Source organism: Patagioenas fasciata, chromosome 4 (genome assembly GCF_037038585.1).
Source record: "Patagioenas fasciata isolate bPatFas1 chromosome 4, bPatFas1.hap1, whole genome shotgun sequence".
Classification (NCBI taxonomy): domain Eukaryota; kingdom Metazoa; phylum Chordata; class Aves; order Columbiformes; family Columbidae; genus Patagioenas; species Patagioenas fasciata.
The window spans coordinates 1,802,628-1,825,628 of record NC_092523.1 but is presented as its reverse complement, the minus strand read 5'-3'; the positions used below and the strand labels follow the sequence as shown (position 1 = coordinate 1,825,628).

The 23,001-nt window shown below is 53.6% G+C and overlaps 1 protein-coding gene across 1 annotated transcript; it reads left to right on the top strand.

Annotated features, from left to right (window-relative positions):
* The first annotated feature begins 423 nt into the window (after positions 1–423).
* On the top strand, positions 424–22,632 carry CYP26B1 (cytochrome P450 family 26 subfamily B member 1). Its single transcript, XM_065837198.2, has 6 exons — positions 424–1,649; positions 3,734–3,958; positions 16,898–17,173; positions 18,710–18,865; positions 19,541–19,822; positions 21,136–22,632. Exons 1-6 carry the CDS (start codon positions 1,446–1,448, stop codon positions 21,526–21,528), a joined length of 1,536 nt encoding a protein of 511 aa, XP_065693270.1. The 5' UTR covers positions 424–1,445; the 3' UTR covers positions 21,529–22,632.
* The last annotated feature ends 369 nt before the right edge of the window (positions 22,633–23,001 follow it).

Genomic DNA, 23,001 nt, shown 5'->3' with positions numbered 1-23,001 from the left:
TGGGCAGGGGGATGATTTGGGGCAGACGCGCCATTTGAGGAGCGGGACGATTTGGGGCAGGGGGGGTAATTTGAGGAAGGGTTTGATTTGGGGCGGGGGCATGATTTGGGGACGGGGAATATTATCTGGGTAGGGGGACGATTTGGGGCAGGCGAGCCATTTGAGGAGCGGACAGATTCGGGGCGGGGGGGGTGGTCATTTGAAGCAAGGGGGTGGCGATTTGCGGCGGGGCGATATTTGCTGGCGGTGGAGTGATTTGAGGAGGGGGAAATCACGTCGGGGCACTCAAATCATGCCGGGGCTGGGGGCGCCGGGCTCAGCCGCGTTGTCTCTCCGCAGGGCCGAAGGTTCGGACGGCGGCGGCGGCAGAGAAGAAGAAGAAGAAGGAGGAGGAGGAGGAGGAGGAGGATGAGGCCGAGGAGCGGGCGGCGGGCCAGGGCTCGCACGCTCCGCCGGGCTGGACCCGCCTCCCCCGGAGCCCTCTGAAGTGAGAGGGTGGGTGGGTGTGCGGGGGGAGCAGCCGTTTGGCGGCCGGCCCAGCCCCGGCTTCCCCGCCTCTATATAAACACACATGGGCTTATTTCTTATTTTTTTACTTTTTTTTTTCTCCTCTCTCTCTCCTTCCAACTCCAGATCCAGAGGGGCTGTGCCCAGCAGCCCTGCCTCCCTCTCCAACAGAACAATCTGGTGAAAAACCGGGGGCTAACAAATCACCGGCATAGAGATATATATTTATAGAGATATATTTATATATATATAGACAGAGATATAACCTGATCCGTCTCGCTCCGTGTGCATAGATACATATATATATAGCTATTTAATTCTTCCATCTCTCCAGGTCGTGGCTGAATTATTTGATGATTTTTTAAATATTTTTTTTTTTCAAAATCTCACTCCTTTTTTATTTTTCCTTTATTTTCTTTTTCCACCTTCTGCTGCGTGTGGCGTTGCCTGGAAAGTGCAGCCGAGCCACAGCATCTGCATTGGGACTTTTTGGGGTCTTTATTTTTTTTTCACTCCGGGATTTTTATTGATTTTTCTCGCGGTTTTGGCTGCCCATTTTCCCTCCCCCCTTTCTTTTTGGGGTCTGCCTTGCTTGTCTTTTTTGCCCTCTTTTGCGTCCTGCGTGTTATTTATTATTTTAATCAAGTTTATTCCAAACAAGAGCAAAGTTTTCAAAGCGGGGCAGAGGACAAACTGCTTTTTACCCCCTTTTTTTTTTCTCCCTTTTTTTCTTTTTCCCCGTTGTTTTTCTAACCTGCCAGCGGAGAGGGGGGCGAGCCCGGCCCCCCCAAACCCACCCCCCAAGGACCCCCCAGGCAGCCTTTAGCGTGCGCTCCGCAATCGCCTCTTTCCGTGCGTGCGTGTGTGTGGGTGCGAGCGGTGGTGCCTGTCAAAGGGCTGTTTCTCTCCCCACCCTCCTCCTCCTCCTTCTTCCAAATATGCTTTTTGCAAGTTTTGATCTCGTCTCGGCACTGGCTACCCTCGCCGCGTGCCTGGTGTCACTGACTTTGCTGCTGGCCGTGTCCCAACAGCTGTGGCAGCTCCGCTGGGCTGCCACCCGCGACAAAACCTGCAAGCTACCAATCCCTAAAGGCTCCATGGGATTCCCTTTAATCGGAGAAACCTTCCACTGGCTCCTGCAGGTAAGGAGGATTCCCTTCCCTCTTCCCTTCCCTCCCTGGAAGATGGGCTGGGACCGGCTTTTTAATTTTTTCTTTTTAAATACTTTTTTTTTTCCCCAGGGCTTTTTTTTATTTCTTAGGGCTTTTCTTCTTCTTCTCCTTCTTATTCATATTTTTCCCCCCTTTCGATTGCATCATGCGGGTTCCCGGTGACCCGGGGAGGTAACTGGGGCCAGGGGCTCGGTGGCTACCGGGGGAGGAACCGAGGGAGCCCGGCCCGGTTGGGCTCGTCCCGGAGCGGCCGCCGCGCTGCGCTCCCCGGCGGGACTTTGCGGGTTTCCTCCGGCGGGGGGTGCTCGGTGCCGGCAGAAAGCTCGGGGTCTCCCCCACGCTGCCAAAAGTCTTTATTTTCCTCCCCTCCCCAGCCTAAATCCTTGGAAAAAAAACCCCAAAACCGATAAAACCGGGGGTGGGAGGTAGCCCGGGGGCGAGGGTGGATGTCACCGGGCACGGCGCGGGGGTTTCCTGAGTCGTGTCCCCCTCCCGCTCCGTGCAATGGGCTCCGGTCCTGACCCCGTTCCCGGGGCTGCTCCCGTCGGGTTCGCAACCCACCCGGCTCGGGTCCGGTGTTGGGGGAAGCCCGCGGAGGTAATCGGTAGATTAACCCGGGATTAACCTCGCTAAATGCTGTTCGCAGCGGCGAGCGGAGCGGGATCCCCTCGGACCGCGTTGCGAGAGGGTGACTGCCAAAAAAGAGGCAAAAAAAAAGATTAAAAAGGGGGGAGAGGAAGCGGCCGAGGGGTGCGGAGCTGCGGGCCGGGCTGGGGGCACCCCGGGGACTCGCAGCATCCCGGGAGGGAACTCCCGAGGAAAATGAGCCCGAGGGTTTCCCACTCTCTCCCTCCTTCCCTCCCTCCCAGGGGCAAAAAGAAATAACAATAAGCAAACGGGAGCTTGGCGACGATGCTCCCGCCGGCGAAAAGGTCACGTTTCATTGACGGGACCGCCGGGCAGCCCCGTCCCGGCTGCGGTGTCCCCCGGTTCCCCCCCCCCTGCCCTCCCCGCCACCGGGGAAGCCCCGACGTGGGAGCCCGGGAGCGGCGGCCCCGCTCCCGCCCGCGGCGCCGAAGGGGTTAACCCCACGCTCTCAATAGGGCTTTATTTTTTAAAGAAATTTATCAGATTTTTACGGGGGGACCAGAAAAGGGTTTCTCGCTTTTCCACAGGCTCCGTCCAAACAGAGTCCAGGGCTAAAAATACAAAATTTTGTATAAATTGGACTCCATTCGAAACTTCTCCCGCATAAAGGTCCTCTTTGTGCTGCCCTGGAAATGGTGTACAAATAACTCTTTATTAATGCCACAAAAAGGACTTTAATTATATTTACGCAGATCAAGAAACAGGGTCACCTGAACATCTGAAATTCACAACCGCGCTTTTGTTTCAAAATAAACACACGCACTCCCAAGCCAGCCCGGGGGCGCGGAGCTGCCGCGCTCGCAGCCATTCTCCCCGCTCCGGATGGCTTTTTCTGCCTTTTTCCCTTATTTTGGGGTGTGGGGGACGACGGGACACCCTCCCGCCCCCTTCCCCCACGGCTCCATCGGCCTTTTCGCCGACAAAAGCCCCCGGAGCATGTGGGAAAGTTATTAAACCCTCTGAAAAAAAATCTGGAGATTTACTTAGGCAAATTGCAGCCTTTCGAGTAAATTCAGCCTGAGCGAAAGAAAAAAAAAAGAGACAGAAAAGGGAAAAAAAAACCTCCAAGTTAAAAAGTGTCAGGGGAGGTAAAGGTAGAAGGAGGAGGAGGAAGGGGGGCGGAGGGCACCGACCCCCGCCGGGGGGCGGGAGGAGCGGGCGGGCAGCGCTGGGCGCCCCATCGGTGGGAGCCGCGCTGTGCGCGGGTGGGATGTCGGGGTTCCCCCGTTCTCCCTCATTTCTGTCCCCCCCCAGCCCAGTCGCCCCCAAACCTGCAGGCGCAACTCCCTCCCCCTCTCTCCGCGGGGATCCCGCAGTTGCTGCGGCTGCGCGGGCGCGGAGAGGCCGTGCGGTAACGCCGCTCCCCCCGTGTTTCCCCCCTTCCTCTCTCCCCACAACCCCCGCAGGGCTCCTGCTTCCAATCTTCGCGGCGGGAGAAGTACGGGAACGTTTTCAAGACGCACTTGCTGGGGCGGCCGCTGGTGCGGGTGACGGGGGCGGAAAACGTGCGGAAGATCTTGATGGGCGAGCATCACCTGGTGAGCACCGAGTGGCCCCGCAGCACCCGCATGTTGCTGGGGCCCAACACCGTGGCCAACTCCATCGGCGACATCCACCGCCACAAGAGGAAGGTGAGGTTCCCACGCGAGATGTGGGGGGGGGGGCACGCGTGGGGTGGGGATCCCCTTCTCCCCCTTGTGTTCTTCCCTTTCTCTTCTTTCCTTTCTCTTCTTCCCCCTTTCCCACTCCTCCCTGCTCCTCCTCTCCCTGCGGACCCCACTGTGCGTGGGAAGTCCCGCGTGGGCGCCCCCCCATCAGTGTGTCCCCCCCACCCCGTGTCCGCGTTTGGTGCCTTTGAGGAATTTAAAAGGGCGATGGGGAGGCGAGAGCGTGTGCGTGTGTGTGTGTCACACGTGGGGCTGTCCCCCGTGTTGCAGCTGAGGATGGAGATGTTGTCCTTTTGCCCCCTCTCATCACCAGTCCACCAGCTCCCCCCGCAACCGGTGTCACGCGTGGCGGGGGCTGTGAGCTGAGAAGCGAGTGCGGTCCCGGAGGGCTCTTAAAAGGGCGATGTGGGCGGGGGAGGAGGCACAGCGCGGTGTGGGGCAGAGGGGAACAACGAGTGGTCCCCCCGCCCCCAACATTTCCAGGCTCCACTGAGAGGTGTTGTGGGAGATGCCCCCCAAGTTTGTGCTTGTTGGGGGATGGTCTCATGGCACTGAGCGTTAATTGGGGTGCTAATGGGGGTCTCGGGATGAAGCGCGGGAGGGGACCGAGGTGGTTGAGGGGGGGCTGAGACACCTCCTGGGGCTTTGCTTGGCATCACCCGCTCAGTGGTCCTGGGGTCAGACCCCCTTGCAGGTCCCAGGTGCAGAGCGGACTGGTTTTGGGGGGCGCTGAGCCAAGGCAGATGAGGGGGAGCGGCCTCGTGTCCCCCCCATCAGCAAAGGTGGTGCTAAAGGTGATGCCCTAGCGTGGGTGATGCATTTCAGATCCTGTCTTCCACAGGACAGGCTCTTTTCCAGCTGGGGAGGGTATGAGGGGGACAGGCAGTGGATTTGGGGTGAAAGGAACGTGTCCATCCCCCTCTCTGGGGTGCAAGGGCCAGCACAGTACCCAGCACCCAGCTGTCCCAGTCCCTGCCTTTTAGGCAAGGTCCCTTCTCCTCTCTCTGCTCGAGCAGGATTTCCTATTCTTGGCGTATACACTCCTATAAAATCCCTACCAGACCAATTCGCTCGCTCTTTTCTCCTGGGGGAGAAGACGAGAAAACAAACACCCCATGATACCCATTAATCACGCTGCTTAATGCGCTGGCGGCTGGTACTTGAGCGACACCACAAGAAACGCAGTGTCAATCCCTCCTCGAGACCTGAGCAAACTCAGTGTTTGCAATTACACTTCTCTTTGCTTGGGCTACTACTTTTTTTCCTTAAGGAGGGGGGTATTTTTCTCAACCATGCTGGCAAAGAGAAAGGGCGATAGTTCATGGGACTCCCCCCATCATGGACCGTAATTTGCAGCAGGAGATGAGCCGGGAAACGGGGAGCAATGCTCTTTCCTCCAGCAGTGGAAGGCAGCAGCAGCTCCTATTTACTTCCCATTAAGGGAGGTTTTAGCAGCAGCAGTTCTTGATTTGCAGGTGCCTCTATGCTCCTTCGCTGCTTCTTTTATCACCTGCACAGCACGATCAGTTTTTTGGGCAGTAGGGTGGCTGAAGGGCTTTGGTCACCATCACCTTAATAAAACCACAGAATTCAGCCCTCAGGAACAGACACCGGGGGAGGCGATGAGGCCGTGGGCTGTGGGAACGGGGTCATGGAAAAGGGAGGCCTGACCTCTGTGGTATCCTCATGGACTTGGAATTTGTGCCACAGCCCAGGTGGGGAACGCTGGCACCAGCGAGGAGCAATTCCAGAGCCTCTCTCCCTTGGTGTTCATATTGAATGTTCTCACTTCTGCATTTTCTTCTGACTTTTCTGAGCCCGAAGGCTGCTCTGGATCTCCATTCTCCTCCTCAAAACCCTTTTACCTTCCCGATTTTTGGCATCAGTGCATGATCCCAAGCTGGCAAAGATCCTAATTCCAGCTTAAGGGCTGGCTAAAGCCTCCTGAGAACAGGTACTCTGGCAAAACGCTGTCCCGGGATGACCCTTGTCAGCCGTGCCTGTACTCGCACACCTTCCCTCTGCTTGGAGCCCTGGCGAACCCGAGACCTTGCCCCGCATCAGCGGGATGGGGGATGCTCAACTACCTAATTAATTTTAAGCTTTCTCTTTCAGCAACACAAGGTTGGGTACACTGGGTTCAGCTGGTTCCCTTCCCTTCGAAAATGGGAGGATATTCTGTATTCTGATTCTTTCACTTGGTCTCCTCTGAATTACTGTGATCGTGGGGCTGAACATCCCGTGTATCACGCACCCTTGGGTGCTCCCTGAGCCTGGCAGCTGCTTAAATCTCCTTCTCCCCTATGCAAAACCACCCCTCTCCCTGCACCCAGTGCGCTGCGCACATGGAGATAAGGCAAACCTGCTTCTAACAGGAAGAAAACAGATCATTTCATTCTTGGCGAGATTGCGATGACCAGATTAAAGCTTTTTCCAGGCCAGGTGCCTTCTAGAGGTAGAAATCACCGGCGTCTTTTGAGGCTCCAAGATTTTGTTGCTGTTAAATGGGGTTGGGTTTTAACTCTCCCCATCCTGCTGCTGAGACTCTGAGAGGTCTGAGGTGGAAGCACTAGGTTTAAGATTTAAACTTGCTTCTTCTACGTAGAAACTTTCTTCTTAGGTACCTGGTGTGTACCTTGACCCGCCAGGGAACTGAGCAAAAACATGTTGGCAGAAGACCATGTTTTTCTCAGCAAGGATGCTGGCATTAATAGAAAATATTTCAAAAATGGAAGCGGTCTGAAAGCTCCCTGCAGAAGAGCAGTAGTATTTCCTGGAAAATGTTTTAGATTGTCATTAATTCACTTTAAGGCATTGCAAAGCTTTCTGGAGTGGTAGCTCCATCCAGCTCTTAAATTCTGGTTTTGATCCCATCTCTGAGCTTGAACCTTCAATCTCTCTTAAGTGGTTCCTCCTCCTCTGATCTTGCTAGAAATTGTGCATGAGGTGTAATTTCTCATGGGGCTGCTTGTGGCGTTGGGTGTCAGACAACACGAGGAAAGGTGGAGTGTGCAACCCCATGTTCTCACCCTCTGCTGCGACTCCAACCAACTGGGGTCATCTCTAGCTCTGGTTCCACCAACCCTTACGTGGTCACCACCTGCAATAAGTCCTTGTCACCTTTCTATAAACCAGTGGAGTCGCACTTATTTCCAGCAGCACTGTCAGAGAATCTTTCATCTTTCCTTGGCAATTGAACCGTGGTCTCTTGATGGGACAGATTGTCACTGGAGATGTGAAGACAAGCTCTAGCAAAGAGCTTTAAACCCAACATGTTCTTGCATGATGTTTCTGGTAGCTTGCCATTGAAATCTGCAGTTTTGCTGGCTGTGTGTTGTGAATATTTCCAAAGAGATTTAGCTCTTCAATTTAACTTCAAAACCAGTGAACTGCAGCTGTCGCTGCTGGATCTGCTGTAGGACACTTTGCCCATGACGGTGGTGGGATCAGGGCTGGGCCGGACAAGTCGGTCTCTTGAGCTCTTCTCTCAGGTTTGCTGCTTCCCTACCTCAGCTCCTTTTCAGGATCCTGTACAAGAGTCAATATCCCTTTCCATAAAGCATAAATATCCTCATCTCCATCCCAGAGGCTTTAATCCCGTAGGAGTTGATAAAGGACCCCAAGGTGCACGTGTGAAAGGTTCTCGGAAAGAACAAAGCCATGTTAACAAGCCGGTAGCTGCAGCAGCTCTCTGCTTTCCCATCCTATGTTTATTAAATTTCCCCCGCAGGAAGCTGTCAAAGTTAATTTAAATTGGAGAAAGCTTCTTCCTTTTGGGAAATGAACTTTCCAGTTATTAGAGAGGGGGGTCTCTCGGTATAAAGTCAGATTTGCCCAGGGGTGTCACAGCTGGCGGGATGGAACGGAGGGTGAGAGCAAGGGCTGGGAGCGGGGCTCGTGTGCGTCAGGGTGTCACTTTATTACAGATATCATCAGCGCTGGCTCTGTCCTTGGCCTGAGACGAAGCTGGTTGATAAGAACAGTTTACAAGTAGCAAACAAAAGCAACCCAAAACTCCTCAGCCTCCCTCCTGAGATGAATATCTACTGAGAGGCTCTTACTGCTGTTGGGTCATGGAGTTTATGTTGATGTCGGAGAAGGATCTGGGTGACCCGTGCTGCAGCTCGTTCCTCCGTGGTGGCATTTTTGTCTCAAAATCACCTTGCAGGTTACTGACAGGAGCAGCCACGTTGCTCTCACATCTGGCTGAGCACAGGCATGTCTTTGCTCTGTGTTTTTGGTGGCAGATGCTTGCCCCTCTCCGTCACATGAAGGATGCACAGTGTCCCTTGGGGTCAGACGTGACATGTCCCAAGCAAGGGGAGAACCAGTAACTGTAACTGGGTTGACTGGGAATGGTGCCTGGCTGAGGGTGCTCCTTGCTCCACGCTCCAGTGCCCTCCCCATCCTGCTCCTCTCTTGGTGACACAGCCGTGTCACCAAGCTGCAGCCTGTCCCAGCCTGATGTTGGTCTCTTCTTCCAAGGAACAAGCTGTATGATGAGAGGACAAGAGGAAACGAGCTCAAGTTTTACCAGGGAGGTTTTGATTGGATATTAGGAACTATTTCTTCCTGGAAAGGGCTGTGGGGCATTGGAACAGGCTGCCCAGGGCAGTGGTGGAGTCACCATCCCTGGAGGGGTTGAACAAATGAAATTCTCAGGGACATGGATTAGTGCCAGGGTTGGATTAACATTTGGACTCGCTGGTCTTGAGGGTCTTTTCCACCCAAAATGATTCTTTGATTCTATGATTCAATCCATTTCACATCTCAGTCTGGATCTGTCCTTTTAGACATCTTCAATTCCCATTTTTACCTGTGAAACCCCCGTTCAATCAGTGCAGGCCACTCCAGATTTGCCGCCTGCGTCTTTTGGAATTGTCAGTCCCTGGGTCAACAATGAGCTTTAACAAAGGCAAAGCAAATCTGCTCTTAGGCATGGTGATGGCGTGGGCTCAGGTTTTATGGGATGGGAGGAAGTAGAAGTTCAGCAAACACAGAGGGAGGGAGTCCTGTGAGGGACCCCAGCATCTCAGCGGAGAAGGAAATGGGAATTGGAAGTGGCCAGGACTCACAGCCTTTAGATTTTAGGTCGAGACTAAGCAGTGCCTGGGGCCAGGAAGGAGTTTCCCCGTGCAGGATCAGCACTGATGTGCTCCGAAGGAAGGTGGGACTCAGACTTTCCTCGGAAGCATCCAGCCTTGGCAGGAGAACGCTGGACTTGCCGGTCCCGTGCTCTGTTCCAGCAGAGTAATCCCAAAATAGGCACGGCTGGCTTAAAAAAAGGAAGGGAAAGAATAAAAGCAAAGCAGTTCATGGGCTGGGTAGACATCCTAGACCCGGAGACTTGAGGAGGAAGCAGACAGTGGTGCGGAGAAACGGCCTGTTTTGTCTCACTGTCCAAAACTACATCATTCATTAACACACCACAATTAATGTTCTGCCTCGGAGGCATACAAGTGTTGAGCTTATTAGCACCAAGTAGAAAGGTCTGAGGCTTTAATATAGTTTGCAAGAGGATTAAGAACACAAAAGGGGCCATAAATTTACAACCAAATATAAACCAGCTGCTGTGGGCTGGACTGGGGGGGAGGGAGGGAAGGAGGGAGATGGGGGAGAGGGGTGGGAGGAGGAAGGAGGGATGGGAGGCAGCAGGAATGTACCTTTTGCACTACAAACCCCCCTCATCTGAGTTGTTAAGAGGGTTTTTTAGGTTTTTGTTTGCTTGCTTTTTCTTGCATTTCCACCCAACCCCGCCACCCTCCTCCACGTGAGCTGTGAATCCCACAGTGGTAAGGAGACCATCCCTGTCCATCCGAGCTTCTCCCCCCGCCAAATTGTATCCACTGCAGCCCCTTCTCTGCGTGTCTGTGTCGGGTTGCTGCCCTGTGAGCTCTAACCCCCCAGCAAAAACCGCCGGAGCTGGAGAAAAGGCTTTCATTGATGGAGGAGGGCTCCCGCTCACCGTCTTGGGGAAGAATTTGTCAGCTAGGGTGGCTCGTTGACTTTAGACCAAGTAGTGCTGTCATGTACAGTGGTGTAAATCCAGAGTAATTCCAATGGATTAAAACAACAAAAGCAAAGTGCAGGAGCTTTTGGCTAAAAGACAAATTTAGTGTGTTTCTCATAACACTTTCCACCCCAAAATGCCCACAAGCTCAGACCCTGCATTGAGAATCACAGAATCATAGAATGGTTTGGGTGGAAGGGACCTTCCCAGCTCCCCCAGTGCCACCCCTGCCATGACAGGGACATCTTCACCAGCTCAGGTTGCTCAGAGCCCCGTCCAGCCTGGCCTGGGATGTCTCCAGGGATGGTTCATCCACCACCTCTCTGCCCAACCTGGGCCAGGCTCTCACCACCCTCAGGGCCAACAATTTCTTCTTCGTGTCCAGCCTGAATCTCCCTCCTTTAGTTTCAAACCATCACCCTTTGTCCTATCACAACAGGCCCTGCTCAAAAGTCCATCCTTCCAAGCAGCTTGAGCAACCTGCTACGTTGTGGTTCATGATATCCCTCTGGGAATCGAGTGCTTTTTCCATATTAATGATGCTCTCCGTTACTTCTCAGGTGGCACTTCTACCACTAAATGTATCTCTCTGTCATCCAACTTGCTCTTCACCTTCCTTCGCCTTAATTTCGTAGGGTGGCCTTGAGTCAACTTAGTTTAAAGCCCAGCAGAGGCCTCATTGATAGTCACGTGTTGATAAGTGACCATCACATGTTGATGGTGCCCATCCCCATATGAAGTGTGGAGGTCTCGAAGACCTTCCTCAGGATTTTGGCGGCAGAGCTGTTGGAGGAAAGACTTTTCGAAGTGTCTTCCGCTATTTGCGCCAAGAGACCGCACGTGCTGAGAAAGGTGTATTTATTCCACCTTTGGGATGGAGCGGGCTGCACCATGGGGTGGCTGCTTCCCTCTCATCCCCTCCGGGAGTGTGGCCACCCCTTGTGCTCCGCTCCACTCCCAGCTGGTGGCCCATTTGACAGGACTCAAGGCTAGGTGCTCTGGTGGAAGAGCACTTGATGCTGGTTTCTTTGCCAAGTCTGGCTTTGTCTCTAGGAGAACCTATGCTCTAAGTTACTTGAAGAGGGTCCCTTCCCTTTGGTCCCCTCTCTATACTCCAAGAAGATTCAGGGGGTCAGCAAAATGAGGACTTTCCTCCTAATATTTCTCCTCTATCGGCTTCACAGTGGTGGACAGGACACTGTCCCTGCTGCCTGGGCAAGACGCTTTCCTCCTCTTTAGCTCTGGGTAGACTCTGATCTCCACACCAGAGGTCTGGGATTTGGTGTGTGATCCAAAACCAAACAGGGGAGCCCATCCCAGCTCAAACTGGTGCTCTGATGCTGATGAATGGCTGCTCTGACCATGGGTTTGCAGGATGCTCCTTCTCCACAGCTCCAGCCAAAGACACCAGCAGTTGGTGCCCTCTTGGACACCTTCTTGGGCAGCAGATCTCACCTTTCTAATCCCTTCTGGCTGGACACAGCTCCCATTTCTCTGCCACGCTGTCCATTGATGTGATATCTTCTTTCTCTTTCCCTGTGTTTGCTTATTCCCTCCTTGAAGAGCAGTGACAATACGTAAAGTGAATTTTACTCTCCTCAAATGCACCGGTTCCTCATGAATAAATGAGGAGAGGACACTTGGAGCAGCACTTCAGAGGTGGTGTAGGGACACAGGTGCTGAAGAACCACAGCCTGTTTATGTATCTCTGCAAAATGGGCTAAGAAACCTAAATTGCTGAATGTAGCTGTTTGCATTTTGTTGGTACTGGCGTTGTGTGGGTTGTTTTGAGACACGAGGCAGTTTTGTAGAGAGGGGTGCTGAGACAAATGTAGGGTGTCCTGCACGTTCCCTGCTCTCCCCCCAGCTTTGGCATCACAGGTCCTTTAATCTGAGAGCCTGTTAGAGGATTTTGGATTGAAAACGAAGTCACTGATGCAACGTAGAGGGTTTGTAGAAGGGCTGCTTGGACATAAAGATGTTTGAGCTGTGAGAGAATGGGGTGCTTTGCCTTGTTTTTGTTCTGAACTTGAGCAGAACTATGAAATGACAGAGTTTCTCACAACACTAGGTACTAAAATACCCTAAAAAATAGGGATGTGGGCAACCCTGAAAAATACATGATGATCACAATGTGGCCCAAGGATGCTGAAATGATATTTTCATTTTTTTTATCCCTTTTTTTTTTTTTTTTGATGAATTATTCGAATTTCAGTGAAACTGCCTTTTGCAAAGGAGTCTCTCCCACTCAGTTTCTTCAGCTGGGCCAAGTTTGGAGCCTCCCTCCACTGTAACCAGGATCCCCTTGGAGAGGGGTCGCAGCATTTACGGTGCTCTCGCATTTCCCCCTGGGAGGGGTTGCTGCCTTCATCCCCCCCGAGACAGCCCCGCTCCTCACCTGCACTCTTTATGCAGCGCTTTGCTTTGATGGGCAAACCCAGCGCTGCTCATTTTGGGTGCTCAGGAGCTGAAACTCTTGGTTTTCCCCCCTCAACGGATCCATCCCATGATGGAGCACACCAAGAGGCCATGGAGTGTTCCTCCTGCTTTGTTTTCCAGCTACAGCATGGGGGGAAAAGGGATCAGCTCTTTGCTCAGTGAAATAGATGGCAGAGTCTCAGGGCAGCAGTGGGGTTTTGCTGCAGGTCCACTCCTCTTTGCGGTGCCTTTCATAAGTCTTCACCACTTCTTTTTGCTGTGTTTCCCCTTTACTCGTGCTCCCAGTGCCAGGACAGCCTCTTGCCCTCTCATCTCGCTCCAAAAATATCATGGTTTTACAAGCCCGCTGGACCACGACAGTGGGGTCCACGTCTGGTGCTGGAGAGAGGCAGACATCCATTATAACGTGGTGACAAGACGGGGTCGGGACAAATGCCACCTGGCCTTTGAAGGGTAAGAAGAAATAGTATGTCTCCAGGTTGAGACGCTGCTTCGAATGCTTCCTGACACATCCCACCGGCCAAGACGCCGGTCGGTGCCAGGTTGGTTCATGAAAACGTCTCCATGCTAATTGCGCCTTCGTTTGGTCGGGCCAGCAGCTCTGGCTGGTGTAGGCTGGATAAGATGCAGGTGTCCGATCCCAAAATACAACTTTTCCTCCTGGAGCGGAGGAAGGAAAAGCTCCATTCCTTCTTTGGTGTGCTGGGTGGGAACATGGTCAGCAGAAGGCAGGGGCTGAAGCTTCTTGGCATGGGGAGGCTTGACCAGCACCAAGGAGGGGTAATTAATGAAAAGCATCGTCCTTGCTAACTCCTTTCCACCCCAGCTATATAACGAAACCTTTGCTACACATGCAAATGCTGTGGGTTGAAGCTCAGAGCTCTTCACTTGGATGTCCTCTTCTCTTTGGTGGGGTTTAAGGACGGGGCTGGGGTATTCCCCATGTGGGACAAGGGGCAGTTCACTGCCACACAGAGCCAGACCTCTCCAGGAGATCCTGGAGCTGAGACACTGGGAAGGAATTTTCTGCCTTAGGAAAACCATAAATCTTTAAATATCCTGTTTCCAGCAGGAGATGGATTCAGAAGTTTCCAGGCAGGCTCGCTGGGTGGTGGTGTCTCCCTCGGCGTGGGGTGAGCCCGTGTGTGTCAGTGAATGCCCCCAGACAGAGAAAATCCCCAGACTCGGGTCTTTCGGGACATATCAAATACGAAAAAATAAAAATAAATAAATGGGGGCTCTTTCCAGCATCCCCACAAAGTCCTGGTGCTGCCACCGAGGCCACCGGCCAGATCTCAGTTTTAGCAAAGCCGAGCACCCCCTTAGAGCTGATTTTGCCTCCTGGCAGCTCTGGAGCAACATTTTTTGCCTCGATTCTCCTTGGCTTTGCCCACTTGTGCTCCGGTGAGCGGCCGAGACGTTCGGCTCGACTTCACTAGAGGGCGCAGGAATTTTAGGCTAGAAACCGCGCGCGGAGGTTCGTCGGGGAAAGTTGGCTGCCTTTTCCTCCTTTTTAATCAACTGGAAAGATGCAGGGTTGAACTGGAGGTGACTGGAAGGGGATCCAGACATCTGGGATTAGGCGGCGTGGAGCGCAGCGGCGGCGGGAGGCCGGGACGTTGCAGCGTGGCCAGGCTGGCGACGTCCGACCCCATGGCCGGGAGCTGCGGGTTCCAGCAGATGTGGGGTGCAGATGGCTGGGGCCGGAGGAGCCTCATAGCAAAAGGAGAGCTCGAAAAAAGAGACAAAAGAGACAAAAATTCCCCCCCCAGCTCTGCTTTTTTCAGGCTGGGCAGGTGCTGTGTTGTCCTCTACAGGGGCTCAGTGTTGTCTTCCTGAGGGTCCCCTCCTCTGTGCACATTACTCTTTGGGATGGGGACTCCTCTTCAAAGTCTGACTTGGTCCATGGGGTGTCGATCTGTCCCCGGGCTGGTTCCCTGCGTCACCGCAGTGGTTTTGCATAGCGAGACCAGAGGCATTTCTTGGGCTGCTGTACTTTTTTGCAAGGTGCGTGGGGGGGCTCCCCGAGAATTGTGCCTGTGGGAGATGTTGGGCAGAGCTGGGGGAGGACGGGGTTTGCCCCACATCGGGAGCCTCAGGGGCCACCTCCATCGGGACAGCGGCTCCAAGCGGGGCTGCAGCCGTGTCCCCTCATCGCCTCTGCTTTCAGCTGGGGAAACTGAGTCACGGGAAGTGTTTGGGGAGAGAAGGAGGATTCAATGGGAGCCTCTGTCCTCATCCCACACCCCGCAGTGTGGATGAAGGGCAGACGCCAGCCGGATGGGGACACATCAGTGTCCCTTTGTCCCCACTCGGGAAGTCCTGTCCCATCCCTCCTGGCTGCCACTTCTGCTTCTCATGGCCACCAGGAACCAGCCCTTTCCCAGCTCCCTTCCTACCTTGCCCAGGCAGCCGTGGGGCTCAGCTTTAGCACCTCCAGCTTTTCCTTTTCCGAGCAGCTGCTTTTTCACCCTCCCCCACCCAGGCAGGTCTGCCTGAGCATCGCTGCCCTTTCCAGCCTTAAAAATAGCTCGTGGAGCCCGGCGAGGCGGCGCGAAGCAGCAGCCGCGCCGTCTCGCGCTCTCGCCGTGGCCCCGCTGTTTGTCCATTCATTCCCTTGCTCCGTTCATTCATGCCTCTGCTCCGCGCAACCATCCCGGGATGGCTGTCTGTCTGCAGGCAGATCTGTCTGTCGGTCCGCTTGCTTTCTCTCCCCTCCCATTTGCACGCTGGTATTTCATAGGGAGCCTCTGAGCTCCGCTCCACCGTGTCTTGTGTGATGAGTTTGAGTCAGGGCTCAGCTCGTTATGAAGTGGCTGTTGTCGAGGCTCCTGCCCGGGGCTGCGAGGGGACAGAAATGTTATTTCACAAAACAAACTCCCAGCGAACGATGTGCATTAGCAATGAGGGGTCGCAGCCAGGAAAATGTTACCTTTCCCTTTGAGTGCTGACTGCGGAGGAAATTCTCACATTTACAGCTCCAGCGAGTCCGGCGCTCATGGAAAGAGGGGCTGGCTTTGATTTTTCTCTTCCCGGTTTGATAACTTTGCAGTCCCCCCACCATCCATTGAGCTCCCCCCCGGGGAACCGACCACCACCGGAGGCTGCACAGCCTCGCAGCTCCCTCCTTGGGAGCCTGTTTTAATTGGATTTTCCCGGCGGCCTGGCATGTGGCGCTGCGTGTGTGCGTGCCGCCCCGTGCGTGGAGGTTAATAGAAAATAAACAAACAGCACTTTTAAATGGTTTTTTCCCCGGGTGCAGGCCGGGAGGGATGTGGCGGGGATGCCGAATGAAAGCGTGCGCTGTGGCCGCGCCGGGGAGGGCGGCAGGGACATTCCTGGCATTGCTGAGCTCCTCGTGCAACGCGCGGGCCCTGGCCCAAATTGGAGTAAGGAGCCGTTAGCATCGGGGACCTGGGGAGGCCCACTCCCACGCACTGTTTACTCGCCGAGCTTAAATTAATGCTGTCTGCTGACATCAGGTTTTTCTTCCTTTCTTTTTTTCCCCTGGTTTCCCAAGGAAATGAGCCGTGTGCGATCGCAGCCTCTGCGTACGTGTGTGCCGCTCTTCCCCGCTTGAGCCCCTAAGTTCAGCCAGATTTCACAGCGATCCTTAATGCCTCAAAATAATTATTGATTCTTTTTTTTTACATATGTTAGAAAGGGTAGTTGGTAGGTGGGAGAAGCTGCCAGTGCTTCCCATCAAGAGAAAAGCTTGCCTGTGTCTGCGTGCGCAACCATAATGTTAGGCGCTAGAGAATCATAGAACCATAGAATGATTTGGGATGGAGGGACCTTCCCAGCTCCCCCAGTGCCCCCCTGCCATGAGCAGGGACATCTTCACCAGCTCAGGTTGCTCAGATCCCCGTCCAGCCTGGCCTGGGATGTCTCCAGGGATGGTTCATCCACCACCTCTCTGGCCAACCTGGGCCAGGCTCTCACCACCCTCAGGGCAGCAATTTCTTCCTCATGTCCAGCCTGAATCTCCCTCCTTTAGTTTCAAACCATCACCCCTTGTCCTGTCACAACAGGCCCTGCTGAAAGGCCAGTCCCCATCTTACAGGTTCCGCCTAAGTGCTAAAAGGTCACAATCCTCACAGAAGAAATGCTTTAGAAGCATCCAGATTCTGGGTGAATGCAACTGGGAGCCAAGAGACACGGAGCTGTGGGAAAGCCGACTCCATCCGTCCTGCCGTGTGTGGGACGAGGTGTTACCTCCTATCTCTGTTTTGCACCATGTTAATGCCCATCATTTGTGATGGCTGTGGTAGGGATCTGTCGGCTGATATTTCTCCATCCACCCTTTTTGGTGGCTATTTTAGAAACTGGTGATGCTGGATGATGATGAGTCTTCTGCTAAGTGAACCTGTGATGCCCATTTTTATGGACAAGCTGGCTACTAGAGAAGGCGAAGAGAAGGACGTGTAGTAATCTCTACTCGCTCTTTTTCATAGGTTTTCTCCAAAATCTTCAGCCATGAGGCACTGGAGAGCTATCTCCCCAAGATCCAGCTGGTGATCAAGGACACCCTTCGGGCCTGGAGCAGCAACCCCGAGTCCATCAACGTCTACCACGAGGCCCAGAAACTCACCTTCCGCATGGCCATCCGTGTCCTGCTGGGCTTCCGCATCCCCGACGAGGAGCTCAGCCGCCTCTTCGAGGTCTACCAGCAGTTCGTGGAGAATGTCTTCTCCTTGCCCGTGGATCTGCCCTTCAGCGGCTACAGAAGGGTAAGAGACTTGCGATGAGTCCTCCACCAGCTGATAACACCCAATTATTGCGATTAATGAGGCAGTGGCTAATCATTTCTAGAGGTTCTCGATGGGATGTTTTCTCACCCTCTGACCTCTAGAAGCAGGTCCATTTTTGGGCTACAAAGTCCTGTTTTGGTAGGGTGAAAGGGAGGTCCATTCACAGGTTTTTAGAGTGCTAGGGACCCTGCGGTTCAATGCAAGAGAGAACATAGGATTTGTTCGGATTTAATGGGTAATTTTTTCTCACTTGTGACTGGCAGTTTTGCTGTATTTTTTGGTTTGTGGGACCCTTCTTCTGTTATTTCCCTCCTGTCCCCAGGGCAAAACACATCAGTGGGCTTTAGAATTCTATGAACTGTTTTAATTTTTTTCACGAATGATGCAAAATGAAAACATAGAAAAATCATAGACAAAAGATTGTATTTTTTTCATGGAGAATTTTGGTAATAGAAATACGAGGATTTAAAATTCATTTCTACGATTATCACTGCAAATTTTTTCATTATTATTTGACTGTGTGAATGAGCCCAACCCTTTGCAGCCCCGATGCGTTTGCAGCAGCAGGTTGTCCACGTGCAGCTGCACTCAGATAGGAATTGCTTTACTGAGACCAGGTGATAAAATTGCTCGGGAAACCCATTACGCTCATGGGAAGAGGGTCCTTTCAGATGAATTGACCTTCCTTTGAGAGACAATTTTCCCAGGGACTGCCATACATCCCAGGGTGAGCCGGAGGCCTGTGAACTGGTGCAGTACTGGGGCTCCCACATCAGACCTATCATTTGCACGTAGGTGCTGATTACTCCTGCCTGTAATCTCGCCCGCTTGGGGCTTTGCTCCTCCTGCCCAGGGAATGACTTCGGCATCTTTATTCTTCTCTTTGAGCACCTGCAATTGCAGTTGTATTACTTGGACATGTTGTCCTGAGCACGTCTCCAGCTCCTGGGGATGCTGGGTTGGGGACGGTGTTGATAGAAGAGAATCACAGAATCATTTTGATTGGAAAAGACCCTCCAGATCATAGAGTCCAACCATAACCTGACATCACCAAGGCCACCACTACCCCATGTCCTTGAGAACCTCATGTCCGTCTGTCCAACCCTCCAGGGATGGTGACTCCAGCACTGCCCTGGGCAGCCTGTTCCAATGCCCCACAGCCCTTTGGGGAAGAAATTGTTCCCAGACCCAGTCCCAACCTCCCCTGGTGCAACTTGAGGCCGTTTCCTCTGCTCCTGGTGCTTGTTCCTGGGGAGCAGAGCCCAACCCCCCTGGCTCCAAGCTCCTTTCAGGCAGTTCAGAGATCAGAAGGTCTCCCCTCAGCTCCTGTTCTCCAGCTGAACCCCCAGGTCCCTCAGCTGCTCCCATCACACTTGTGCTCCAGCCCCTCACCAGCTGCGTTGAATAGAAGAATAGAATATTTAAGTTCTAAGGGATGTACGATGACCATATAGCCCAACTGCTAGTCCAACTGGTGCTGTGTCCTGCGTGGTCTGATGGCTTCCTGCTCCACAGGGCATCCGGGCACGCGAGACACTGCAGAAGGGGCTGGAGAAGGCCATCCAGGAGAAACTGCAGAACACGCAGGGCAAGGACTATGCTGACGCGCTGGACATCCTGATAGAGAGCGGCAAAGAGCACGGGAAGGAGCTCACCATGCAGGAGCTGAAGGTAAAAGAGTTCCCCATGGTCACCTTGTCCTTGTTGTGCTCAGGGTAGGGGCTCCTCAAAGAGCAAAGCGTGAGCTGGTGTGAGGAGGATTTTTTGGGGCAGACCTGAGATGGTCAGTGAGAGCTCGGAGACCACAATGTGTTGTTGGAGCTGCAGGTGAATCCTGGTCTGTTGGGTTATGGTGCCAACAAGCCAGTTGCTTTCCAACAGGCCATATTTATTTGCATATCACGCTTGGTCCTTTCTGAAAAGCATTTCCAGGCAATACCAAAAGACCATGCGAGTTTGTTGAAGCTTTCAGCCTTGACCATCTTCATCCCTTGACCCCATTCAGTTTTGTGGTGCCTTCTTTGCAGGGCAAATGAGCCCTCAGTGGGCTGTTATCTGCAGCAGTGTCACGGCATAATTTGTCCTTCAAGTGCTATCAAGAGACATCCCCAGTTTTTTTCTCCTGCCCGTCTGGCCCTCAGCATCCTCCAAGGCTTTGTGGGAGGCTCCTGCTGGTGGATGTCCAAGATCTCTGCCTGCACAAGGATAGAGACCTTGCAGTTAGACATGACCAGGCTGGAGAGCTGTTGGGGCAGCCTGCATGCCTGTCCTTGATGTGACACGGCTGCTGGCTTGTCTGTCTTTCCATCCCTCGTGCCTTACCCTGGTTTCCCTCTTGTGTCTCAGGATGGCACCCTGGAGCTCATCTTTGCTGCCTACGCCACCACGGCCAGTGCCAGCACCTCTCTGATCATGCAGCTCCTCAAACACCCCCGCGTCCTGGAGAAGCTGCGGGAGGAGCTGCGCAGCAAAGGCATCCTCCACAACGGCTGCATCTGTGAGGGCTCCCTCCGGCTCGACAACATCAGCAGCCTCCACTACCTGGACTGTGTCATCAAGGAGGTGCTTCGCCTCTTCACCCCCATCTCCGGGGGGTACCGGACAGTGCTGCAAACCTTCGAGCTGGACGTGAGTATGGCTGTCTCCTTGGGGTGCGGTTGTACTGTGAGCTCCCCAAAACTGCCTTCTGCATCTTGTTGCAAAGCTTGCTTGAGCCTGGCTTAGATGAGACCTCAGGGAGGACAGATTAGGTCCTCATGATGACAGGAGGTGGACTTGCTCTGGATTGAGAAGAAGGTGATGGAATGGGGTTGTTTAGCTGGGAGAAGAGAAGGCTCTGGGGAGACCTAATTGCGGCCTTTCCATACTTAAAAGGAACCTATAAGAAAGATGGGGACTGGCTTTTCAGCAGGGTCTGTTGTGATAGGACAAGGGGTGATGGTTTTAAACTAAAGGAGGGAGATTCAGGCTGGACATGAGGAAGAAATTGTTGTCCCTGAGGGTGGTGAGAGCCTGGCCCAGGTTGGGCAGAGAGGTGGTGGATGAACCATCCCTGGAGACATCCCAGGCCAGGCTGGACGGGGCTCTGAGCAACCTGAGCTGGTGAAGATGTCCCTGTCATGGCAGGGGTGGCACTGGGGGAGCTGGGAAGGTCCCTTCAGCCCAAACTATCCTGTGATTCTATGACTCTATCTGGCCCATAGCAGGGAAGGGACACACTTGGGCTGTCAGAGGGGAGACAGGCGTGATGCATCAAAGAGCAACTTGTGACAGTGTTTGACGCCAAAAACTGAAGCGGGGTGTGACAAGGGAAGGGTTTACTGCAAAGGGCATCTCCAGGCTGCCAGATGACAGGCAGATTACTCACCGCAATGGCTGGTATTTCCTACTAGCAAAACAAAATCTTGAGACCTGGCTTGTCGCTGTAAATCCTCCTAATGTAATGATTTGAGTCGGAAACCTTTTAAAGTGCTCAGGGGATGATAAATCCACCTTGTTTCTCATCGCCCAGGCCCTGACATGTGCGTTGGGCGTGTGGGGCTGACAGACGGCGGGATGAGCAAAGCCATGGGATGCTCTGGGGAGGGCTGGACGGCGCACGGGAGCAAGAAAAGCTGCTCCCCTTTGCCTGGCAGCAGCCCAGCACCACGAGGTTCTGGATAGGCGACTCCTGCCAGCGACCACAAAGCAGATAAATAGCAACAGATCATCCGACAGGTCCTTGGGACAGAGGCAGGAATAAACCCAGGATTCCCATCTCCCAGCCCTTTGCGCTGCACTCTCTGGTTTTCTTTTAAATCTGTGCCACACTTGAGTAATAATCCCAAAGAAAATGGGAAAAAAAGGACAAAGCAAAATTGCTTTATCTTGTTCTCCCTCTCCCTTTGCAGTAGGGTTGACTCACTCTGGTTTTCTCTCCACTCTTTCCCTCTTCTCTGCAGGGTTTCCAAATCCCCAAAGGCTGGAGCGTGATGTACAGCATCAGGGACACCCACGACACTGCCCCTGTCTTCAAGGACGTGGATGTCTTTGACCCCGACCGCTTCGGGCAAGGGCGAAGCGAAGACAAGGATGGCAGGTTCCATTACCTCCCCTTCGGAGGAGGCGTACGGACCTGTCTGGGCAAGCACCTGGCCAAGCTCTTCCTCAAGGCGCTGGCCATCGAGTTGGCCAGCACCAGCCGCTTCGAGCTGGCCACCAGGACTTTCCCCAAAATCACCCTGGTGCCCGTGGTCCACCCGGTTGATGGACTCAAGGTCAAATTTTTTGGACTGGATTCCAACCAGAACGAGATTCTGACGGGGACAGATGCCATGCTGGGGGCGACGGTGTAGAGCCCATGCTGGTGGCACCAGGGACGGGCGGCCGGGGGATGGAGGGGTGGGGTGGGGGCAAGGGGACGAACGAAAGGGGAGGAGAGAAGGGCGAGATGTTTCTCCACGACGCTCGCTTCACAGAGCCTCCGTGTCGGGACTGCTTTCTCCACTGCTGAAGCTGCCAAAACCATTTTGCTCTTCCCAAGGGGGCGCGGAGAAGGTTGGGGTGTCATCGAGCATCTCGTTTGGTTCGGAAGAAGGAAAAGTCGCAAAACCCGAGTAGAGCTGGGATGTCTGACCATACACAGTATCTAAATATTATAAATATATATATATATATATATATAAATATCTATAAAACACTTCTGCTGCGAGGACGAGCACTGCAAAGGCCCAACTGCGGGAAAGGTTTTGGAAATCAGCTGGCAATCAGAGGTCTGGTGTCCCGGGGCGGCTCTCGGGTGGCCTCTGATCTTCTTGTTTTTTAACAGTGTTAAATTAGACGGCGATAACAGTGTTTTGTTTTGATTTTTTTTTGTTTTCCATTTGCTCGTGTATTTTGTTTCGGGGCATTGGAGGCTTTCCTTCGCCAGGGGGAGACGAGGGACACCCGTTCCCGGCCCCTATCCCACTGGGGCAGGGGTAGCTGGGGAAGGGGGAGCTGCCGTTTCATCTCCACTGCGGGACCCAAAAACCCTGTGGTGTCTTGTCCGGGGCCGATTGCACGGTGAGCCATCCCACTGAGGTCTCGGATGACTGCATATTAGCATTTTGCAAAATGCATTTGGGGCTCTGTGGGAGGTAGTGGGGGTGTCCTTTTTTTCTCCTCGTTGAGTTTCCTACTGCTGCTACACGGCCTGTGTGCATCCATTCCCCCCACCCCGTGGCCCCTCGCCAGCCCCTTTGCTGTGCAGAGGCACCATTTTGGGGGCATTTCGGTGCCTTTGCTCTCCCTCAAGGTGCAGGCACCAGCCTCCCAACCGCATGGCCCCAGCGCCCCACCACGGCTCTGCGAGCACCAGGGCGCTGCGCAAAGCCGCCCCGGCTCAGAGCTGCTTATTTCGGTGCGTCCTCTTCCATGGGAGGCATTTGCATTAAAGGTGATCTCCATAAATAAGCCAACATATGCATTGTTTGTCTCGTGTTTGGGTTTTCTTTGGCGATGGGAGAGCTCGGCAGGAAGGAGAGCGAGCGGCAAGTTGTCCGCCCTGTCCCACCGTTAAGCTGCTCAAAGCTCCTCCGGCACAAGCAAGCGGCCACCAAGGTATCTTGCATTTGATTTGCTGGGTGGGTTGGTTTGATTTGATTTGATTTTTTTGCATGCAAGAGGTTTCTGGGTTGAATGTGAGATGGGTGGGTTATGCTGAAAGCAGGCATAGCCTTGCACGTGGGTGCAGAGCAAAAGCTCCCGAGGTGCTTGGTTCAGACCAGAGCCAAGCACCAGGCTGGGGGATCCCTCTCTGACTTGGGGCATCTCTACCCAGCCTCTCC